We start from the raw sequence: 20189 nt of genomic DNA on the forward strand, positions 1-20189 counted from the left end.
GCTGCTGAGGGGGTGTCTGGGGGGCTTCGGGGGAGTGGGGGTGCAGCGGGCTTCACCCGCGCGTCTCTTACCGCTCCAGAGCCTACCTGAGTGGTTTTTTTTGTTTTTGTTTTTGTTTTTTTCCCTGACTGGCGGGCCCTTTTAAACTACGCGCATGCGCAGTGGGCCTGCCGTCGGGGAACGCTGTCTTCTCAGGCCAGGGGGGCCCTGCCCGGGATCTGGGGGGCTCTGCCCTACAGGAGGGGGACTGGTGAGTACCTCCTCCTTCACTCCTCTCTCCCTGGGGGCTGGGCCAAGTAGGGGCCTGGGCAGGGGCTTGACCCAGCCCGGCACCTGGCAGCGGCCTCCTCCCAGCAAGCGAGGAGTTAACCCCTTCCCACCCACGCGGCTCTCACCGCTCCAGAGCCTACCTGAGTGTGTTTTTGTTTTTTCTTTTTTTGTTTGACTATATTTCTCTGGTTTAATATTAACAACTACACTTTTTTTCCAAATGATTATCCATTATTTCTTCAAATTTCTTTTGAACATTAGGATGCCCAGCATTGAAAAGCCACAAGTTCATTGATCTGCTAATAATCAAAACAAAGCTTTGAAATTAAAGTGGTTGCTAATGTTTTTGCCCTCCTTAATAGGTCTGGATTTGTGTTATAATTATGATGGAAGTTGCAGATTCTGCTATATTTGGGTTTCAAGTAGTACAGCCAAGGCTTTGACATCTTTTTTTTTTTCACATGTGTGGGTGTCAGGCAATAGCTTGCACTTCGTATGTTCAAAGCCTTGTATAAACACTTGAATAAACTTCTTTGTGAATTAAAAGATAGGCTTTAAACAGTATGTTGGGATAATAAAGAAAGCAGTATAGTGACAACTGAGTAAGGCTTTGCAGAGTATCTTAGATTTTCTTTTGAAGCTAGTTTTCATAATGTGTTTGTATTGTAACCTGACCTTGGGCAAAAGCTACTTTGTTTGTAATAAATAAAGTTGATGTGAACTACCTATACTGCAGCTTCATTCAAAGTAATAATTTTTTAGATTAACTCTATTTCAAAACTAACAATAAAATAACAGCAGTCTGAAAAAACATCCAGGTCCTGGTTTCAATCTTTGTTTCCACAAGGAAAAGACAGTGCTTCTGCATAGCAAATGAACCAGTGAAGAGTTTATCATTGCATATAGTGCTTTGTGCTGGCATTTTTTCCCCTTACAAAGTACCAGGCAGAATTTCAGGTTATGTCTACAGTTGGTTTCTTGCTGGGTAATGTCATCTGAAAAAGAGGGGTTTTATAATTGAATTTTTAGAATCTTTTTTGTGAGGTAGTTTCTTCACATCTTACCCAATGAATGTTAGTCTTTAGAAACCAACATATTTACTACTTAAATTATGAAGTTTATACAATATCTAGTATAACCGTGCACCAACCAGCTTGGCTAGAAATAATTGATTTATAGCTGTTCCTATAGATTACAACTGAGAGAGCAGCTGTGCTGAGTCTGTCTTGAGGGCCTTACGCTCTAAGGAAGCAAGACAGACAAATTGTGAGGGAGGTAATATGCAGAGAGACTTGAAGTGATTGCTGGGTGACCCTAGTAAACCAGAGTGATCTCAGCACCACAAATAACATTTAGGTCTTCTTGCAATGTCTGTCCTGAACCTGGCACAACAGACTATGCTGCCTCTACCTTTTCTGGTTTTCCATAAATACATACAAAATGAATTGTTGGCCATAGTCCAGTTTCGGAAAATCAATATTCCGTATAGCAAAACCATCATCTCAGCTAGTCTACACAATGGTTGGGACAGCAGCAGTTTGAGCTGGAGCAGAGCAGCCCTGGGATGGCAGCAGGCTTGAGGGATCAGTCCCAGACTCTGGGTCATAGGGTTGGGTGATGGACAGGCTGGCTGGGGCATGAGGGTACAGAACCTGCAGAGCTGTGTGGCTGGACAGCCCTTGCCCTTTAGCACATTCATGTCTCACTCAGCCCCTGTCACTATCTACACATGCATTTCATCACACTTAATTACTCTGTTGTAAGATGGTACTGGGACAGTACTATTTTATGGCACAGTTAATTTACTGCACGTGTGTAGACTGTGACAGTTTACTGTGGAGCTAATAATTGGTCACCTGACAAGTAAAGTGCATGTGTAGTCTCAGTATAGATGAAACAACTGGATGGGCTCTACAGGTAGATGCATGTCACTCCAAACTGGGGTTAACTGGGTACATTTTAATAGTCAGCTGAGCAAATACAGTATGATCAGCACCAAAGTGAAATGTGCTGTAAATCTCACGTGGTTTTCAAAGTTAAAACTCAAACGTGAGTCACCTCAACCACTAGAGTGGCAGAGTAGCTACTTATTTTGCCTGTGCAGGACATTGAGCAGAACTGCTAGTGTTCTCATGAGACTAATTTTTTATTTTCTTTAGCATATTACATCTGACAGCTACATTCCATGTCTTGCTGATCTCTGCAAAGCACTTTGGGAAGTCATGCTTAGCTATTATCGAACCATGCAATGGCATGAGACACATGATCGAGATGAGGGAGCTGCTTTATCTTCAGGTAAGATTTTACTTTTGAATTAATCTCTTGTTGCTTTTTTATAGTCTGAAATAAGATTTAAATGCCCAAGTTATTAGTTTGTCTCCTGATGCATGTTACATTTAAGGTGCTATTAATGTGAAAATCACACCATACATAGTAACAGTGCTATACATGCAGTTGACTTACGGTGCCATAAAGTCCTAAACCAGCCACAAAGATTTTTCATAATATAGGAATTGGGATGGGGTTGGCATCCGTCCCAGTGCTAAAAATGGGCTGCCAAGCAAGTGGGTTGCATGGTTGCAGGGGGAAAGCTGATGGGCTCTGCCACCAGGCACTTAACAACCCCTGCTCCTAGCAGTCATTTTGGTTTTGCCCTGCCCAGCTACACACAGTTTCTAAAGGCTCCAATGCACTAGGGCCCCAGGATTGGGAAGTTCCCTGATCTCAGGGTCCCTGCACACAAAAAGCTTTAAAAACTGAGTGTGCATCCCAGGGTTCAGTGGGTTTGCAGGGGCCAGGCGGGAGTAGTGGATCAACTTGCCCTGTCCAGCACTTGTCAACCTGTGTCCTGGGCTCCCTGATGGCGGTATTGTGATTTGGGATCCAATTCCTGATCTCACCAATTGCACAGGTGGTGTGGCAGGTGGTACAATGGTTAGGATCAGGGATTAGATCCCATTGTGCTAGTAAGTGGGCATCTGCTTATCCCCCTCTGTCGAGTTTCTTTTGTGGTTCTGATCACCAGAATTCTATAAGCATTGCCATTTCGTTTTCTCAGTGTAAATATGTTGTCGCGTTGTTTAAATGTGTGGTAATGATTAATGTGCACACACTAAATGTTGAATTAGACTGTAAATATTCAGAAGCTTTACTAAATTTATCTTTAATTAATCCTGTATTTAACCTGCATAGGCTTTTCCTTTAACCATGTCCAAGTTTGGACTTGGATTCATATTTCATCTATACTGTCCTGTGCCTGGTCTAGGAAATAAGATCTTGCCAATATCTGGGGGTCTTAAGTAATTTAAAAAAAAAATCTTATTTTTATTGTTATAAAATTATACAAAGATTGAATAATGGAGTAGAACTGAAAATGTAGATTGCAGGAACTACCCCATAGTTAAGTAAGAGTGACTGACTTATTCAATAGTACATTAGGATATCATAGCCTTTGTCTTTAGAAATGTGTTAAGTCTCTTGTGGGAGATTTTAGATTTAATATATAGGGGTACTGGAATACATTTGAAGAAGTTGCACTAAAACTTAGTAATGTAATTAGTTATGTTAAGGTATATTCTCCTTAATGTTGCTTTTTCATTGCTCAAAACTTCTGCAGGCCACTGTCTAATGTATGCACAGCTCCCTCAGTCTCCTAGAAAAATCTAAACCCCTGTCTTATACAGGGATCCTCATTTTCTCTGTTTTAAAAACACAAAATTCTCTAATTAAAAACCTCTTTCTATAGATATCGAGAGAGAGAGTGGTATTTCATTTTAATTGTGGAAAAACATGGATTTTGGGTTTTTTAATTAGATAATTTTGTACTTTTTTAAACGGAGAAAAAAAAAGGGGTGTGTGTGTGTATTTACTATTTTAAAGCAATTTGGAAGGCTACCAAATATAGATATCTATATAGAGATATTGATATCTGCCGCCGCAGCACCCAGGCTCAGGCAGTGCTGGTTGACTGCAGCTGGCACCCAGGGATCAGGAAGCAGGCAGGATGCAGCTTCCGGATCCTGTAGTCCTGGCAGCTGGGGACCCCAGATATATACTGGCATTTAATTTTGGTTTTTTATCATGGCAAATCAGAGCTCCCCCTTCCCCTTCACTCACCAGGATGCAGGGTTCCACACCTTCCACCCCCCACTGCTTTGTGGTGTTGAGCAGCCCTGATATGCCTGTACCCTGCCCTTGCTGGTACCCCTCACTCCCAACCCCCTGCCACCAACCCCTTTACTGGTGCCCCTCACTCCTGATCCTGCAGCCCACCATCCCTGCCAGAGACCCTCACTCCTGACCTGCAGTCCCCTGCCAGAGGGGTCCCCCAGCTGCCAGGACTACAGGATCTGAAGGCTGCATCTTGCCTACTTCCTGATCCATGGGTGCCAGCTGCAGCCAACCAGCAGTGCCTGAGCCTGGGTGCTGCGGCAGCAAAGCCCAGCTTCCCTCTGCCCCTGCTACCCTGAGGGTGACATGGCTGAGAAGAACCCAGTGGACCCCTGGGGGGCAGGGCTGAGGGAGGATGTGGGCTGCCCACTGCAGGACTTGGGTCTCCCACCCTTGCTGCCTTCCCCCTGGGGACCTCTGTGGGCTAGCAGGTGGGACCCAGCATGGGAAGGCAAATTGGGGTGGGGAGACTTGGTGCTGCTTAGAGCCCTGTGCCAGCCACACTGCCATAGTGAGGTGCCCCCTGGCTGCTCGGTAGCAGCAGGGATGGTAGTGGTGGCACGGAGTTGTGCCCCTTTGCTGCTGCCAGGTGGGCAGGGGGCACCTCAGCTTGACAGCAGGCTGGTGCGGGGGTCCCAGTGGTGGTGGCGGTGGCAGCAGCACTGAGTCTCCCTGTCTTGCTTAGTCCTCCCATGCCAGATCCTGCCTGCTGGCCAGCAGAGGAAGCCCAGCTGCAGCCTCTTGTCCCACTGTAGGTGAACAAATCTGGAGAGGTATGTGCCGCTCCCCCCCCCCCACTCCTCCCATTGCATTGTCTCTGGCTCTCAACCCTGTCCCAAGAGTTTGCACAGTGATGGGGAGCCAGCCCCCCCTGCCAGCCCTCCAGACGAGCTTGCCCATGTCTCTGTTCTGTCCCACAACCAGGCCTCGCAACTGTGTATTCCTGCCCAGTGTGGTGCCACCAACTTTGCGCCACCCCCCTCGCTCACTATGGCCTCTGCCAACTCAATCAGCCTGCCTCGTTTATACCCTCCACCACACATTGCCCTATGCATTCCTCCCCCATAGACTCATCTGTAGGCAGCTAAGCGAGCTGTTCTCCACATCTGCCTGGATGTATTTCTGGCCACATGCATGTGTGTGCATGCACATGTGCTTGTGGCATCTTCTGTGCCCCACTCCCTCCAGCCCCAAAGCAGCACCTTGCAGCTGGAACTGTGTCAGCCTGCAACTGGAAATCTGTGGTTTTTTGCTTGTTTCTCCTTTAAAGGAGAAAATCTGATTTTTTTTCCATAGCAAACAGAAAACCCAGATCCCTGCTCAAAACTCATGTGTTCCATGATAGATTGTTTGTTTAGTCTTATGTGGTTCTATCTTTATACTTTTCTAATTCCTGCCTTATGGGTTCAGTGCCTGGAATTTTGTTTGTCTGGCTCTTGCCTTTTATACACAGCGTGCTGTGCATAATTTAAATTAATTAGTGCGACTAAAGACAGAACCTGGTATCCAAAATGCTTGGAATTAATAATAGGCATACGGTGAAATCCTAATCTCAACAACATTACCTGGAGTCCTGATAGCATGCTGGAGAAGCAGGGGCACAACTTGGGTAGCGTGAAGGCCTGACCAGCAGCCAGAGTTTTGATTTGGAGAGGCAGGCTTCCATTTGTGCTGGCATGCACTTTTTTTGGCGTGCTTTGTGCTGTTTTTTTCTCTGGTATTTTTTTTTTTTTTGGAAATCCCAGTAGTAGATTTTGCCACTGAGCTACATATTTGCAGCATGGTATGTTTTTAACATTCACTGTGTGCAGTTTGTGGTGCCACACAAAGGTTTGTGGTGCCACAAACTGCACGCTCCTGCTCTTTTGGATAGGGCCTTAGTCTCTACTTCCTTAGAACAGTAGAAATGAGTTTCTTTCATGGGTAGTAGAATTCTGACCAGGCTTGTGCAATTATTTTTTCTTGTCTGATAAAAACATGTTTGTGTAAAACATGCAGAAGTATATTTATCTTTCAGCCTAAATTGTGAGGAAAGAATAAAAATAGGAAGGAGGATCTGGAAAAAAATATCACTCTATACTTAAAATATATATTTGAAATTCACCACTACTTCTAAAGTCAGACTTAATAATGTTAAGTATTGGAATAAATGTCATTTCAATTACTGAGATTTTTTTTTTAGGTGTACACACATTACACAAAGGGCCCTCTGGCAAAATTAAATATTTGTACTTCAACTTCAGTTTTAGGTAGGAAGACAATTACTTTAGGCTTAAGGCTAATTCTATTAAAAGTATTTCAAATAAAGTCATCTTAATATTAATACATTAAAATTCAGGTGCATCTCTTATGTGGGAAGACTCTTTATTAATCCACTTTTGTGTTGTGTTTGCACATTCTCTATTTCCCTTTACATATTAAAAGAAGCTTCTTCAAGATATTTATTCTGTTGTTATGTTTTATAGAGAGAACTTCTTGTTATAATTTTACTGTCTTCTTTCTACCTTTATGTTTGTTTGAATATTGCAAAATAAGCCATTGTAATAAACCATTTTCTATATTTCTTATGTCATTAGAACAATAGACAATTCCCATTAGCATGGTTGTTTTCAATGTTTCTTAAAGCTTTAAAACAAGTAGTGTTTTAGATTCATATTCCAAAAAGACGTTTTAAAGGTACCGTTAGCCTAGATAAAGTGGTGGTATTATAATCCAAATGAGTCATTTGGATTTAATATAATACTAAAGTCTCTGTAATATTTTTACAAAACTAGCAATTCTCCAGATCTTGTTTTAGTTGGTGGAGACTTTGAGATGTATTCTATCTATACTGTAAATACCTAGCATAGTAAATGAAGCAACGGATCGTGTTAAAAAGAAGAATGATGGTTTTTAAAACAATGAAGTATATAAAAAAGGAATTGTAAAAAATCTAATTTAATTTTGTCTGAGAGAAAGTAAGCATATCCACAGTACCTATATTTTAAATCTCACGGTTAGTTTCCAGAAACTATTGATTCTGCATATGAATATTGGTTCCTTAGTGGATGTCTTGAATGACAGGATACATTCTAAAGCTAAAGACTGCAGAATGAGAGGACACAGCAGGGGGAGTTGCAGGATAGTTTAGAAACCTTTGCTAAAATTCTTCGACTAAACAGTTAATGAAACCAAAAATTGCAAAGAATTTGAATAAGGCTTCCCACTACTTCATGCATATCTGGCTCTTCTTCTTCTTCTTCTTTTTTAACATATAAAGCTATCCTTAGGTTCTTCCCTGGTTTTGCCTGGTACTCATTAATGCTTAGGCACTACTTCAGATATGTAAAGTGCTTCTTCATCGTTGTATCAAAATCCAAAAATAAGAATGACAGTTTGTGGAACCAGTAGATTTAGAAGACATTTAATTACATTAATAAAGAAAAATAACATGAACTATGCACTCACTAGTGTAGTGTGTCTAAAAGAGCTCTTACCTATGCTTTGTCATAATTAAGTATTGTACTTCATCATAATTAGGAGTCTGCCCAACTTGCAGATGGACAGCTGATTTTTGCAGGCAGATCACAGGTTTGGCTGCCATTTTTGAGGGCTTATTGTGGTGAGAAGTGCACTGATACATTGGTCTGATATTGGATTGACACTGATATAAAGAATATTGAGTGTATCAGAAATTGGCCTGATGTGACCAACAATGTCATAAATGGCCCTTGCATGCGTGCAGCTACAGTGCCTCATGTAGACACTGAGGAGCCGCAGCACGGCAGCTTGGACAGCTGCGTGCATCTGGTAAGTCTGTTGTGCTGGAAGGGCAGGGGAGAGGCGTGGGGGGTGCAGATCGAGGCCCCTATGGTGAGGGAGCAAATGGGGCTGGCGCAGAGGCTGAGGCTCTCCATACTGCTAGGCTGCATATCAGAAATCAGATTGGTATTGGCTGATATGCCTTCTTAAAAATCAGCTATCAGTATTGGCTCCAAAAATCTCTATCGGTGCACCCCTAATTGTGGTGGGGCTCCCCCACGCCTCTTGAGTGGCTGAGGGGCCCCAGTGGCTTCTCCTCCCCTTTTCCCCCCCGGTGCTGATTGGCTGAGAGGGCTGTCCGTTGTACAGCCTCGCCCCTCACCACTGATTGGCTGAGAGGGCTGTCCATTTTGTGGTCCTACCTCTTGCTGGTGATTGGTGGAGGGGACAGGTCCGCACAACAGGCAGCCAATCAGCTTTGGGACCTGGGGGCAGCAGCCATCTTGGCAGCCCTTTGTTCCAGCAGTCCCCTACCTGCCCCTTTTTCTCCTGGTGAGCTGCAGTGGCCAGAAAGACTGCTGGGGCTTACTGGGGAGCCAGCATTTTATTTTGAATAAGTTTACCCCCCACCATCCTCTCCCCCATGCGGCTTTTGTAGAGCTCGCCTGATTTCACAAAATCCACAATCACAATTTGAGTAGATTCCTAACTGTAATTCATGCATGTCCTTATGTCTGTGTGAGTGTTTTAATTCCTATAAGGAATAAAAGTTATTGTTATTATTATTTATATCCCAGCCTATTCAAGAAGGCTCAGAGTTGCGTACTGTGTCTGCATATCTTTAAAATGTAAATCATTATTTTGGGGCAGAGGAGTGAAAAGGGTCTCATTTACGCCTGTCATTTTCCTACTTTTAAATTTATAAAATAAAAAGAAAGAAAATATTGCATATATTTTTGCACTCTTTCACAAACAAGTTCTCTTAAATAAGTATTGAGCTTGTTTTGGACTTCAGTGCAGAGTTTATTGTTGGGCCCCTTGTGGCCCATTTTGTCACCTTAATACTTCACTGGGTATATTTTTATAAAAATGTAATTGAAAATATCAATTTTGGAAATGCTGCAGGTTTCTCCATTAATAAGATGAGCTGAAGATTAATTTTTATAGTTGTACAGAAGCACTGAGGTGCATAAAGCAGTGCGACTCTGGCTTTCTTCCCTCCTGCCCCCAGGAGGAACTTGGAACTGAAAATAACCCCTGCATGGCTGTCTGATTACCGTCTGGAATTTTACTGCAATCATATGTTGTTCAGAGTGGTCGTTTTATAAGAATAATTCTGTTGGGCTGAATAGGATTGCTTATTGGTGAAAACTGTGTGCAAGTGCAGACAGCAAAAAGGCAGGGTAGGTATTCACCTTTATAGAATAAAGAATAGTAAGATGTATTATTATTATTATTATTATTATTACTACTTTATCTTGTATTACTATTATTTTTATTAACATAATAATATCAGATAATAACTAAGATGAGAACAACATAGAGAACACAAGCTTTTGTGAACCCAGGCTCACTTCATCAAATGCTGTGAAAGGATGTGCGGAAAGCTTTCAAATTTTATTTGCTCATGTTTTCTTTACATCTGTTTTAAAGCATCTGATGAAGTAAACATGGATTCACGAAAGCAGCTTCTTCATATATAGTCTGTAAAGGTGCATATCTACCCTGCCTTCTGATTGACTTCATACTAACATGGGTAACTGCCTCTCCCTTTTGATAGGAAGGTCAGGACAAGTCATCCCTAGAACAAGCACCACCTGCTGCAAACCCAGAGCAGCCCCTTGGTTCTAGCTGGGCTGAGTGAGGCCATCAGGGCAGCCAGTCCCTGAAACCACAGGCAACAGGCCCCACCCACTCCAGGCCTTAAAAGCCAGGCCCAGTCTGCAGTCTCTTTAACTGGACGAAAATATAAGCTGTTGATCCTGACTGTCTGTGTCCTTCCATGTTGATATTCTAGTTTTGACTCCTGGCTCTGATTCTAGCTTCTAATTCCTGTAAGATGCTTGATATGCCCTGATCCCAGTTCTGTGCTTGTGATTCTGATTTGACCTCAGCTCTGTCATTGGCTTCTGATCTCAGTTAAGCCCTGTCTTACCTTGTCTCTGGTGTTGGCTTCTGACCCCAGCTTGTCCTGAGCTCCTGAATCCAGTTTTGGCACCAGACTCCTCTAGACCCCCTCCCACCCCCTGGGGAAACTAATGTGGACTGCACTTATGCTTCAGGTGTCTTACCACTAGGCAGTATTGCCCACATCTTGGTTTCCTACAGTCAAGTCCCAAGGCAAGCAAATACACTGTTAATTCACTGGGTTTGTCTTTAGAGAAGTGATGTTTAGGACCAACTAAAAAAAAATTACAGTTGTAATTACATTTACAGCTATGGGATTAACTAATGAAGACAGATCTACCTCAAAATACAAACGTGTTTTAAAACAGAATATTTACATCATGTTAAAATTTAAGTAAATGAAAAATAAAGGTATTCAATTTAATTTGTTGAATACTCATAAGTGAGGAGCAACAAGTCAATAACATTTGACTGGTAATTATGAACTTGAATCTTGAATGATCTCATTTTGAATGTAAGAATATGAATTTAAGAGGAGACATGATAGCATTCTTCAGATATCTGAGGGGTTACCATAAAGAAAAGGGAAAACATCTTTTTTTCTCTTGCTGCAGAGAGTAGGATGTGAACCAGTGGCTTGCAGTTGCAGTTACGTAAAATTAGATTGGATATTGGGGAAAAACTTCTTCACTGTTAGAACAGTGAGGCAGTGACACAGATTGCCTGGGGAGGCTGTGGAGTCTCCATCATTGGAAACATTCAACCAAAGGCTGGTCGAACATTGGTCGGGGATGATCTAGGATTAGCTATGCCTATGCTGTGGGTATTTTCCATGCTTCTGGGCTTTGCTGTTTGCCACATGGGACCAGAAAGTAATTTTTTACTACTCCTGTTGCTACACATTAGGGATTTTTTTTCTTTTCACTTTCCTTAGAATCATTGGGTGTTGGCTGTAGCTAAGGCTGGGGATTTTGATTGGGTGTGCCAGTGCCCCTGCTGAGAGTTAAACATGGAGGTTTCTGGCTAGAGGGGGTCAGACTGATTGTCATATTTAACCCCATATTGAGATTGTGCGGTTGGTTTGTTTTTTTTCTCTTCGTCTGTGGTCCTTCCTTGGATCTCTCCAGTGTGCTTTAACAACCCTCTCAGCAGCAGGACATTGTTCCCCACTGTCCCCCTACCTTTCCTGTGACAAGGTAAGGTGCCTTGTGGCTGTGTTGGGCTTGTCTGTAGTTTTGTTAATCAGTTAGACAATGGATTTCTATACAGTGTTTGGGAAAGGAATGATTCTGGTTCCTGCATGGGGAGGTCTCTTTCAAGCCTCCTTTTCTATGATTCTATAGATCTATTGATACAAAAGATATAACAAAAATATAGTAAAAATTCAAACTTGAAAAGACCATTAAAATTCTTCCATACATTTGGTTGTGATGGGGGGGAAAAATCTGGGCTTATGATCAACTGTTATATAAAATGTTTTAAGGCATTAACTGTTAGAAATATTAAAACTGAACTTTATGACATTTAATGTTCCTTATTTCATTAGTATAAAATTGATGGTGAGTTGAGATAATAGCTTTAATAGCCATAATGTATTGGAATGCAAAAAATGAAACACGTTGAATATATATATTTAATTCTGTATCACTTGATGCTTTAAAAAGTTAAATACTATATTGTATAAATTCCCACAGGGTTTCTGCGCAAGGTCATCTTGTTATTCAGAGGTGGGGAAAGCTTCAAAGAATGTAAATGGTTCTGTTCATTCCTGCAACAAACAAACCTTTCTGTTCCCTTGATGGAGATAAAACTTTTAGAAGTTGAAAAAGTGTGGAAGAAGGGGGACCTTTATACACCCAAATCAGATGCTTAGATAAACAGAACTCTGGATTCCTAGGACTTTTACTTTGCCTTGGGCTCACACGCTCCTTCTGCCATCTAGTCCACAGTCTATAAAAACAAAAGGAAAAAATGCATTTTGGGGTCTCATATGGTGCTTAGTACACAACAAAACCATCTTAAATTCATATTGCTGCACATGCAAAATAGCTGCTTAATGCTGGATAAAAAGATTGAAAGTAATACCCATCCAGCCTGAACAGCCAAACCTTGCCTCCAATTGCAACGTGTAGAGGAGGCACAGGGGTACATGTGCACCCCCTGAGAGTGCTGGTGCCCCCCCTGACAGCAGCGCTCCTGGGCAGGGGGGCAGGCGAGAGCACCGGTGCCCCCCCGAGAGCACCGGCTGGGGAGTGCACCAGGAGAAGCGGTCCCCCTGTGGCTGACCCCGCCGACCCAAAAGTGCCAGTGGTGCTCCTGGAAGTGTCAGTGGTGCTGTAGTGTTGATGGGCCCAAACCGTGATGCCACAGCTACATTGTCTTAGCAACGTGCTCCCTCGCTATAGCTCATTGCTGAAGTGATGTAGTGGCTAAAAATAACCATGCGCTGCCTGCATGGGGCAGTACAGGCTGTTACTACAGGTGGCGTGCCCTCTGTGTAGCAGATATTTGCTCCACATTAGCTTACTTTCGTAGCCTATTTTGAATAGAGAATGAATAATGTTTCAGTTGAAGCCAAATGTTTGGACCCAAGCATGTAGCAAAAATCAGACATGGTGACCTATGATTAAGGCTTGTCCTGGCTTTCCAGAATTATTCAGTAAGATAGTATGATGAAAGCGAATATCTATTTATATTATCTGAATATTTAGTGAAAGTGATGCATCTTGTTGATGCATAGTTAGCAGGCTGGGTTATGTTTTCTGTTTTAGCTGAATCTTGCATGATAAGTCACTTGGTCTCTAGCAAGTACATTTGTCGGTCAGAATTGCTGCCTTTGTGAGAACCTGATCAAATTCATGGTATATATATTACGTTTCAGCTATGTATATACACACAGTCAATGACTAATGGGATTGTATTATTGTATTTTGTAGTGGAAAGGTGTAAGGTAAGTGGGTAAATTGTGGAATTATGCTTGAGCATTTCTGTTACAAGCACAAGTAATCACATTGATTTAAGCAGAAAGATCTGAACCCAGTTCTTGATATTCTAGAACAGAATGCAGGAGCCCTGCCTTAGCCTGCAAACTTATACTGCATGTATAACTATGAGGGAAGGGTTAACCTCATTACACTGAATTAAAGCTGTTTCAGTCCTGTGTACTGTTTGAGCTGTAACTGGTCTTGTTGTCTTAATCTTGTAAGCAGCCTAAGTTTTAACTTGCTGACATCAAGATATATGAAGTGGCTTTCAGTTTGAAAGAATTTAACTGCCACAAGTGTTCCTCTGACAGCCTGTTACCAGTACTAGTTTATTTTCCATTGTCAGTTGTGGAGTGACTTAACGATATACCTCAGGAACTGAAAATCTTATATTTTGCAGTGTCATTTTTTAATGTAGTTATATTAAGCCCTCAATGCTATTCAAGATGCAGATAATTTTTGAGTAGTTTGCACTGCGGGGGGAAAGGTTCAGAAAACAAATTGATAAGAGTGGGCTGCAAATTGTGCTCCTACTAGATGCATAGAACTGGGATAGTGAGGCAGATCATTTTACATGTGTTATTATTTATGAGTATAAAGTAGGGGTGGGCAAATTATGGCTTGAGGGCCTGATCCAGCCCTCCAGGCCATTCTGTTTAGCCCACGGGGCCCCTAAAAAGTTTAGAAAAATAACGTTTATCTACTCCTGACTGCCTGTCAAGGATGAAAGGAGTCAGTGGCAGCAGGACTCAGGAGGAGCTGCTGGCAGGACCCAGTGACAGCAAGGTCTGCCTGGCCTCACCCCACCTCCAACCCTCAGCTGGTAGCTTCTGCCTAGCAGAGGCTTTTGGCCTGGGACTGTTCCCCAAATCTCTCTGTCCAAGAGGGTAACTCCAGATAAGAATGAGCTGAGGCAGGGAGGATCGCCAGCACTGCAGGAACCAGAACCACGTGGTGCCAGAGCTGCAGGTGGGGAGTGGTCAGCAGGTCGGGGAGTGGTGGCAGCAGGCAGGGAAGGAAGGGAAGTGGCAGGGGAAATGAGACGGGAGCAGGAAGGGGAAAGTGGCAGGGGGTGGGAGTGAGGAGCATTGGGGGTCAGGACCAGCAGCAGGATCCACCTGGGAACTGCAGGGGCTGGGCTGGCTCCTGCTGCATTCTTCAGTCCTGGTGTTGCAGCCAAAAACAGTGAGCTACTGGGAGGTGCCCAGCTGGGCTGGCCAGCTCCGTGCCATGCTGCACCATGCCACTTCGTTCCTGGCTGCGACACCAGGACCACAGAATGCAGCAGGAGCCAACCTGGCCCTCACAGTTCCCAGCTGGCTTCTGCTGCTGCCTCTACCACAGTGCACCTGCAGCTCCTGCACTGGCACTGGGGCTGCACTGGAGCTGGTTGCCTTCCCTGCTCCGTGCTGCGCAGGTGCCTGGGCTCCGTCAGAAGTGGAGGGAGCCCAGCCCCCTGCTTCTCAGTGGAGTCCAGTGCAAGGTTTCCCCGGTCTGAGTGTGAAAGCTTCAGGCATGCCATGCTGAGCCCCTGCGACAGATGGCTGGGTGGGCTGAGCTCCTCACCTCCAGTGCAGTGCTGGACAGAGCTGTGCCCTGCCGGGTGGCAGTGCCTGCACCAGGCATGAGCTCCCCAAGCCCCCTCCATCTGCCGCTGCTGCTGGCAGCAGGGGCTGCGCACCATATGTGTGAGGATCTCTAGACCCCCCCCCCCCCCTCTCCGGTACACCCCACAAACCTCATACACCCACACCATACCCCCATAACCCCCACTGACATATAACACACTCCAGCATACCCTCTGCTTCCCCGCATACAACCACACCCCCTCACAGCCCCCCCACATCCTCCATGCACAGTATAAAAGAGTGAGACTTTATTTTTGAATTATTATGCAATCTCTTCTATATACAGTACAAAAACACAAATCGCAACCAATATTTTTTGTAATAATTAAAATATGTTTTAATAGGTGTTTGACTTTTAGTGTATGATTTGGTGGTTGTTTTTTTTTTTTTCCTGCTTCTAAGATGGCAACCCCCTCTCCCAAAAGGAGTATTTCTGGGTAGCAAGGGGATGGCCTTCTGGTGGCAAAGGTCAGGGGTTGGGAGGGCGGGACTTCCAGTGCCAATATGGTGACTGGGGGGTGGGGAGGGCAGCTGTCAAGGGGTAGACTACCTATGCGGCCCTCAACAGCTCACCAGAACTCGTAAGTGGCCGTCCAGCTGGAATAATTGCCTTCCCCTGGTCTAAAGACTGCTGACATTCTTATTTACGCACAACAAGTATTGGACACAGGGAGATTTGGCCAAAAACCTATGGCTGAACTCTTCCTGGTTGATGAAAGAGAATTTCCAGTAATTGGTGCCTCTCCAATGTTGCATTTAAAGGCTATTGTATGCTTCAGTACTGATTGGACTGCATGTACACTCTTGACACCTGTGTGAGACTTATTATTGCCCAGTGCTAAGTCTTCTCTTCCTGAGAGAGGTCATGAAGGCATTCAAAAGTCACACTGCTCATCTAGCTAGCTACAAGAAGTATCCCAGGTTGAGGATTCTGCAAAATATGAATTTAGGGCAAGGCTTTAAATGTAAACAGCAGTTGTGGTCTTTATGGATGATCTCTCAATACGAGCAGATGGAGGACAGCCATGCTGCTGGATCCTTCTGTGACATTTGACACAATTAATGTGTGGATCTGGTCTTCTGTCTGAGGCAAGTGGTCTCGTCTATATGATTTTTAGATGGATGCACCTAAAAGCTGATGCTCTTGGGCCATAAAACTCTCCTAGCTTGCAGAGTCCAATACCGATTTGCATATATAGGCAGCTGTTTAAGGAAAACTAGTGATATGACAATATGCAGGTGACTTTTCCCATCCTTTATAATAGAAGATAATACTGTCAAAAATGTCGGCCAGTTCTTAGATGGGTTTGGTAATGGATGAGAAGCAGGCAGTTGAAGTTGCACCTGTACTATGCTTGCTGGGAGTAGAAAATACTTCCCAACCATAGTGCAGTGTGCTAGGGGAGGGTGTGCAACTCAAAATAGCCAATTCAGTTTATAGTCTGGAAGTGCTTGTGGATTCTGTGTTCATGCTAGTACTGTATTAGGTGGTTTTGCAGCTACTGTCTGCTGCCATCTACTACTGCAGTCTATTCTAGCAGCTAAGAATCTGACCTCAGTTAAATGTTCTTTGTTTTGCTCCCTGACTGGGTTATAGCTTTGATATCTTTCTGGCCATGTACATGAAGTGGCAGCCTCTTCCTTCAGGAACAGAGGTATTGAAAAAAACTCATCAGACTTTATCCTTAATTCTGTATACTAGGTCTCCGTAGAGTGTCATAGGCAGGGCTTGGTTATATAGCTTATTATAAAATTTATTTTACACTTACCTTTTATATAGCATCTTGTTTCAGTTCCTTTCAAGTTTGACATACCTTAACCCTTGGGGTTGAAGTTTCAGCTGGAGACAGACACTTGGTATGGAATTTAATTTGAAAGATTTCAACTAAAAGTGTACAGCACTTTCAGAGTTTTGAGTCTAATAAAAAATACATGATGTTGCCTATGTTAAAGTTTGAAAAACTCTGGCATTTCATGTTTTGGAGTAGGGACTTTGAAATATAGTAGATATTACTGACATCATCAACATACCTTTGCTGTACCTGTGAAAATCTCCCTGAATGATAAGTCTTTGAAAAGTTGCAGCTTGCATACGCTCATTAGTAAAGCATTAGTAGAGCATCTAAAAAATGTTAAAGATTCCGTCCACACTGAGCATGCCCTAGCCTGGGATGGAGTTGGATTGTCTGGGCTGCTGTGTAGTGTGCTGGGGTCAGTCACCTGAATTGAGTGGATGAACCTGGATTCCAAATGTCTGTCTCCCCTGGGTTCTCAGTTTTCCCAAGAAGTGATGCTCAAGCAGCATATAAGTGGAAGCTGCAGTTGCAGAAGGGATGAGCTAGAACTGTGCATGGAGGATGGAAATATTGAAGTGCAGAACTGGGAAACAGGGAGGAAAAACAGGTGGAGGACTGGGACCCACTGGAGGGGGCAGGAGAGGAGATTGAGATTGTACCTGAGTTCAGATGAGAGTTCAGATGAAGAGCTGCCAGACACTGTGTAGTAAGACTGGCATTGGGAACTAGTGGGTTGTATATGCCACTTGTTTAGGATGGAACCTCCTTGGTAGCCAGTCTCAGACTGTGAAACAAATTCTTAAAAGAATTAAGCACCATCATGCTTTGATCTGCATCCAGATGTAAGACATGCTACTTCTAGTTTCTTTTGCTAGTGTAAGCACGTTACAGAGTACATATTACAGTTAAAATATAGAAATAAAATGTAGAATTTTTCCCTAGGGAGAGGAAAGAACCACCTGACAGATGATAGCCATGATGCTTTAATATACTTTTAGGAAAGCTCTCAGTTACTGTAGTAATCTCAGTTATGTAGTAATCTACTGTAGCTCTACAAGAAACTGAATGAAAAAGAAGGATTTTGAAGGAGAAAATGATGGGGTCTTGATGCCTTAGAGTTACAAGACTGTTTCATGTATGCAGATACCCTGGAAGAATAAACAGAGGGAGGAGTGTGAGAGAATACCCAAGAGAACTAGTCACATTTTGTTCATAAAATAAATGTTGCAGGGTCTTTATCCAGATGTACCGGCTGATTCTACTGGTGAATGCATTTAATACCCTTTTTTATAACCTTTCAGCTAGTTGTTTTGATATACAAACTTAGAATTTATGGACTGTTTCCTTGTAGAGAATATGTAACATCTAATATGGGCAAAATTTATTCTTTTTGTGCATGTGAAATCTAAACATCTGTTACTTCTTCATTTTAATTTGATTTTCTTGGAATGAGATATTTTGCTTTCTTAGTCCAATGCAGCATTTAGTTTTAAATGACTTACCATGATATTTGTATACACTTAGAACTTTTAAAAGGAAAGGAATAGCCTCGTCAGTTGCAGAACAAAAGGTTTGCCTGGCAAATTTCTAATGTGATAATGTGTAACTTTGAAACAGTAGCAATATTAAGACTATTAAAGATGCCTGTAATATCTTCCAATTTCAGTTTCAGATGGCAGCAATGCAGTTGGAGCTGAGGAGACCAATTTTGACCGCAGTTATGTAAAAAAGAAATTAGAGCATGGACTTTCAAGAATATGGCAGGTTTGTTTTGAGTTGTCTACACATTTTTTTCACGAATAAAAGGCAGAATTATTATAGGATGTTTTTTATTAAAAATCATGCTACCTTTCTATTGTCTCTGGTTATAAGGTGAGAAGAATAAATGGTTTCCATAATCCAGAAGCTTCTTAGCCTCCATGCTTACAGGGTCAATAGAGGTAGTGATTTTTGTGATGGAGCCTGGTATGTAGTAACTGGCAGACCAAGCCCAGCTAGTTTCTTTTGTGCCTTACAAAGAAGGAAAGTCTCCTCATTATCAAATCCCATGTAATTGGCTTTTGTCAGTTTGTTAAATAAATAAGCCAAAAATGAGAACATTCCAAATGGACTCTATCCCACGTTAGTCTTCAATAAAACACGTTCAGGTATTCATCCAATACAGTCTTAAGTCACGAGGGCTTATATCAGTGGTTGAGACTTTCTGCTAGCAGTGCTGAAATCCACTTGTGTGAATTAAAAAGAGTGTGTGCATTTTAAGAGTGCTGACACTTTTAGAACATGCTTTGTGCGCAGAAGTGTCAAATATACAATTTTGGAGGCTCATCTGTTGAACAGAGGATAGAATTTTTCCATTCCCATTGAAGGGATACATTAAACATGTGCAACTTATGTCAGGAATAATGATCTTCAGAATTTCACTTTAAAAGTTAGATTTATTTATTTATTTTTCTTATTTCAAATATCCTGGCCTTTTGTGCTCCAAATCAGTACAGTTCATTTCCAGCTCTGTCCTTTCTAATTTCATTTAGAAAGGTAATGCTGAAGTGCAGGGCCATAGGAAGTACTTCTCTGGCATTTACAGTAGAGCCAGAATCAGAGAGGAGAAATCTTCTATGCCTGCCAGTTGCCATGGTATTCCCAGCCTAAATAGTTTGGATAAAGGTCCCAAATCTTGTGTTAGAACTTTGAAGATTCTGTGGCTCATAACATCAACAATAAGTCAAAGACGTTCTTTATAACCACTGGGCATGACAATCTTGGATTGGAAGTACCCAAAAGCATTTTTTGACTAGTGAATTAATCAGAGATGAAGCAAAAGTCGGTGAGAAACGACATGTGCTAAAGAAAATAGTTTACAAACCATACTTCTGTAGAGGAATCTTTGCTCATCCTTGAATCTTTGTTCAAAAAAGTCAGACACCTGAACAAATAAACCAAAAAGACCTAATGAATGATGTGCTCAACTTTTTGCCATTCATTTTTAATACGGGAGTAGTTATGGTTTAAAAACTTACATTGGACATAAGTGAGAGGCAAGAACGCTTGTGGGTGATGTCTTTTTATTGGACTATTATGAAGGCAGCAACATCATTTCAACACTACCAAAACAATGAACATACACATTTAACAGAGGTTCATTATTAACTTTGAAATATTTGTGTCTTTTATAGGATGTTCAGCTGAAAGTGAAGACATATCTGCTAGGAACAGACCTATCTAACTTCAAATATGATGATTTCATTTTTGTACTAGATATTATCAGCAGGTATATTGAAGAGATTATTTCAGTTGTATTTTGATTCAGTGACAAACTTGTGCTACAGTTACAGTGTGTGATCATTTAAAAGTAGGACTTAGATCCTGGTGCTAATTTCCATCCATCCATGCACTGCTTTGGTGGAAAGTGGGAGGGGTATTTCAAGGCAGCCAGAAATTGAGGAAGCCCATGAATAGTTTAAGCTTGATTATTC

The 20189-nt window shown here is 42.5% G+C and overlaps 1 protein-coding gene across 2 annotated transcripts in view; it reads left to right on the forward strand.

Annotated features, from left to right (window-relative positions):
- The window catches only part of VPS50 (VPS50, EARP/GARPII complex subunit), a 145105-nt gene that overhangs the window by 45391 nt on the left and 79525 nt on the right, over nucleotides 1-20189 (forward strand). For both annotated transcript variants that reach the window (XM_019533271.1, XM_019533280.1), the window contains exons 13-15: nucleotides 2430-2565; nucleotides 18383-18480; nucleotides 19890-19984. In XM_019533271.1, coding sequence (XP_019388816.1) covers nucleotides 2430-2565; nucleotides 18383-18480; nucleotides 19890-19984 — 329 coding nt within the window. The remainder of the gene's footprint in view (nucleotides 1-2429; nucleotides 2566-18382; nucleotides 18481-19889; nucleotides 19985-20189) is intronic.

The sequence above is a fragment of the Crocodylus porosus genome, unplaced genomic scaffold (assembly GCF_001723895.1).
Source record: "Crocodylus porosus isolate Cpor-Errol unplaced genomic scaffold, CroPor_comp1, whole genome shotgun sequence".
Taxonomy (NCBI): domain Eukaryota; kingdom Metazoa; phylum Chordata; order Crocodylia; family Crocodylidae; genus Crocodylus; species Crocodylus porosus.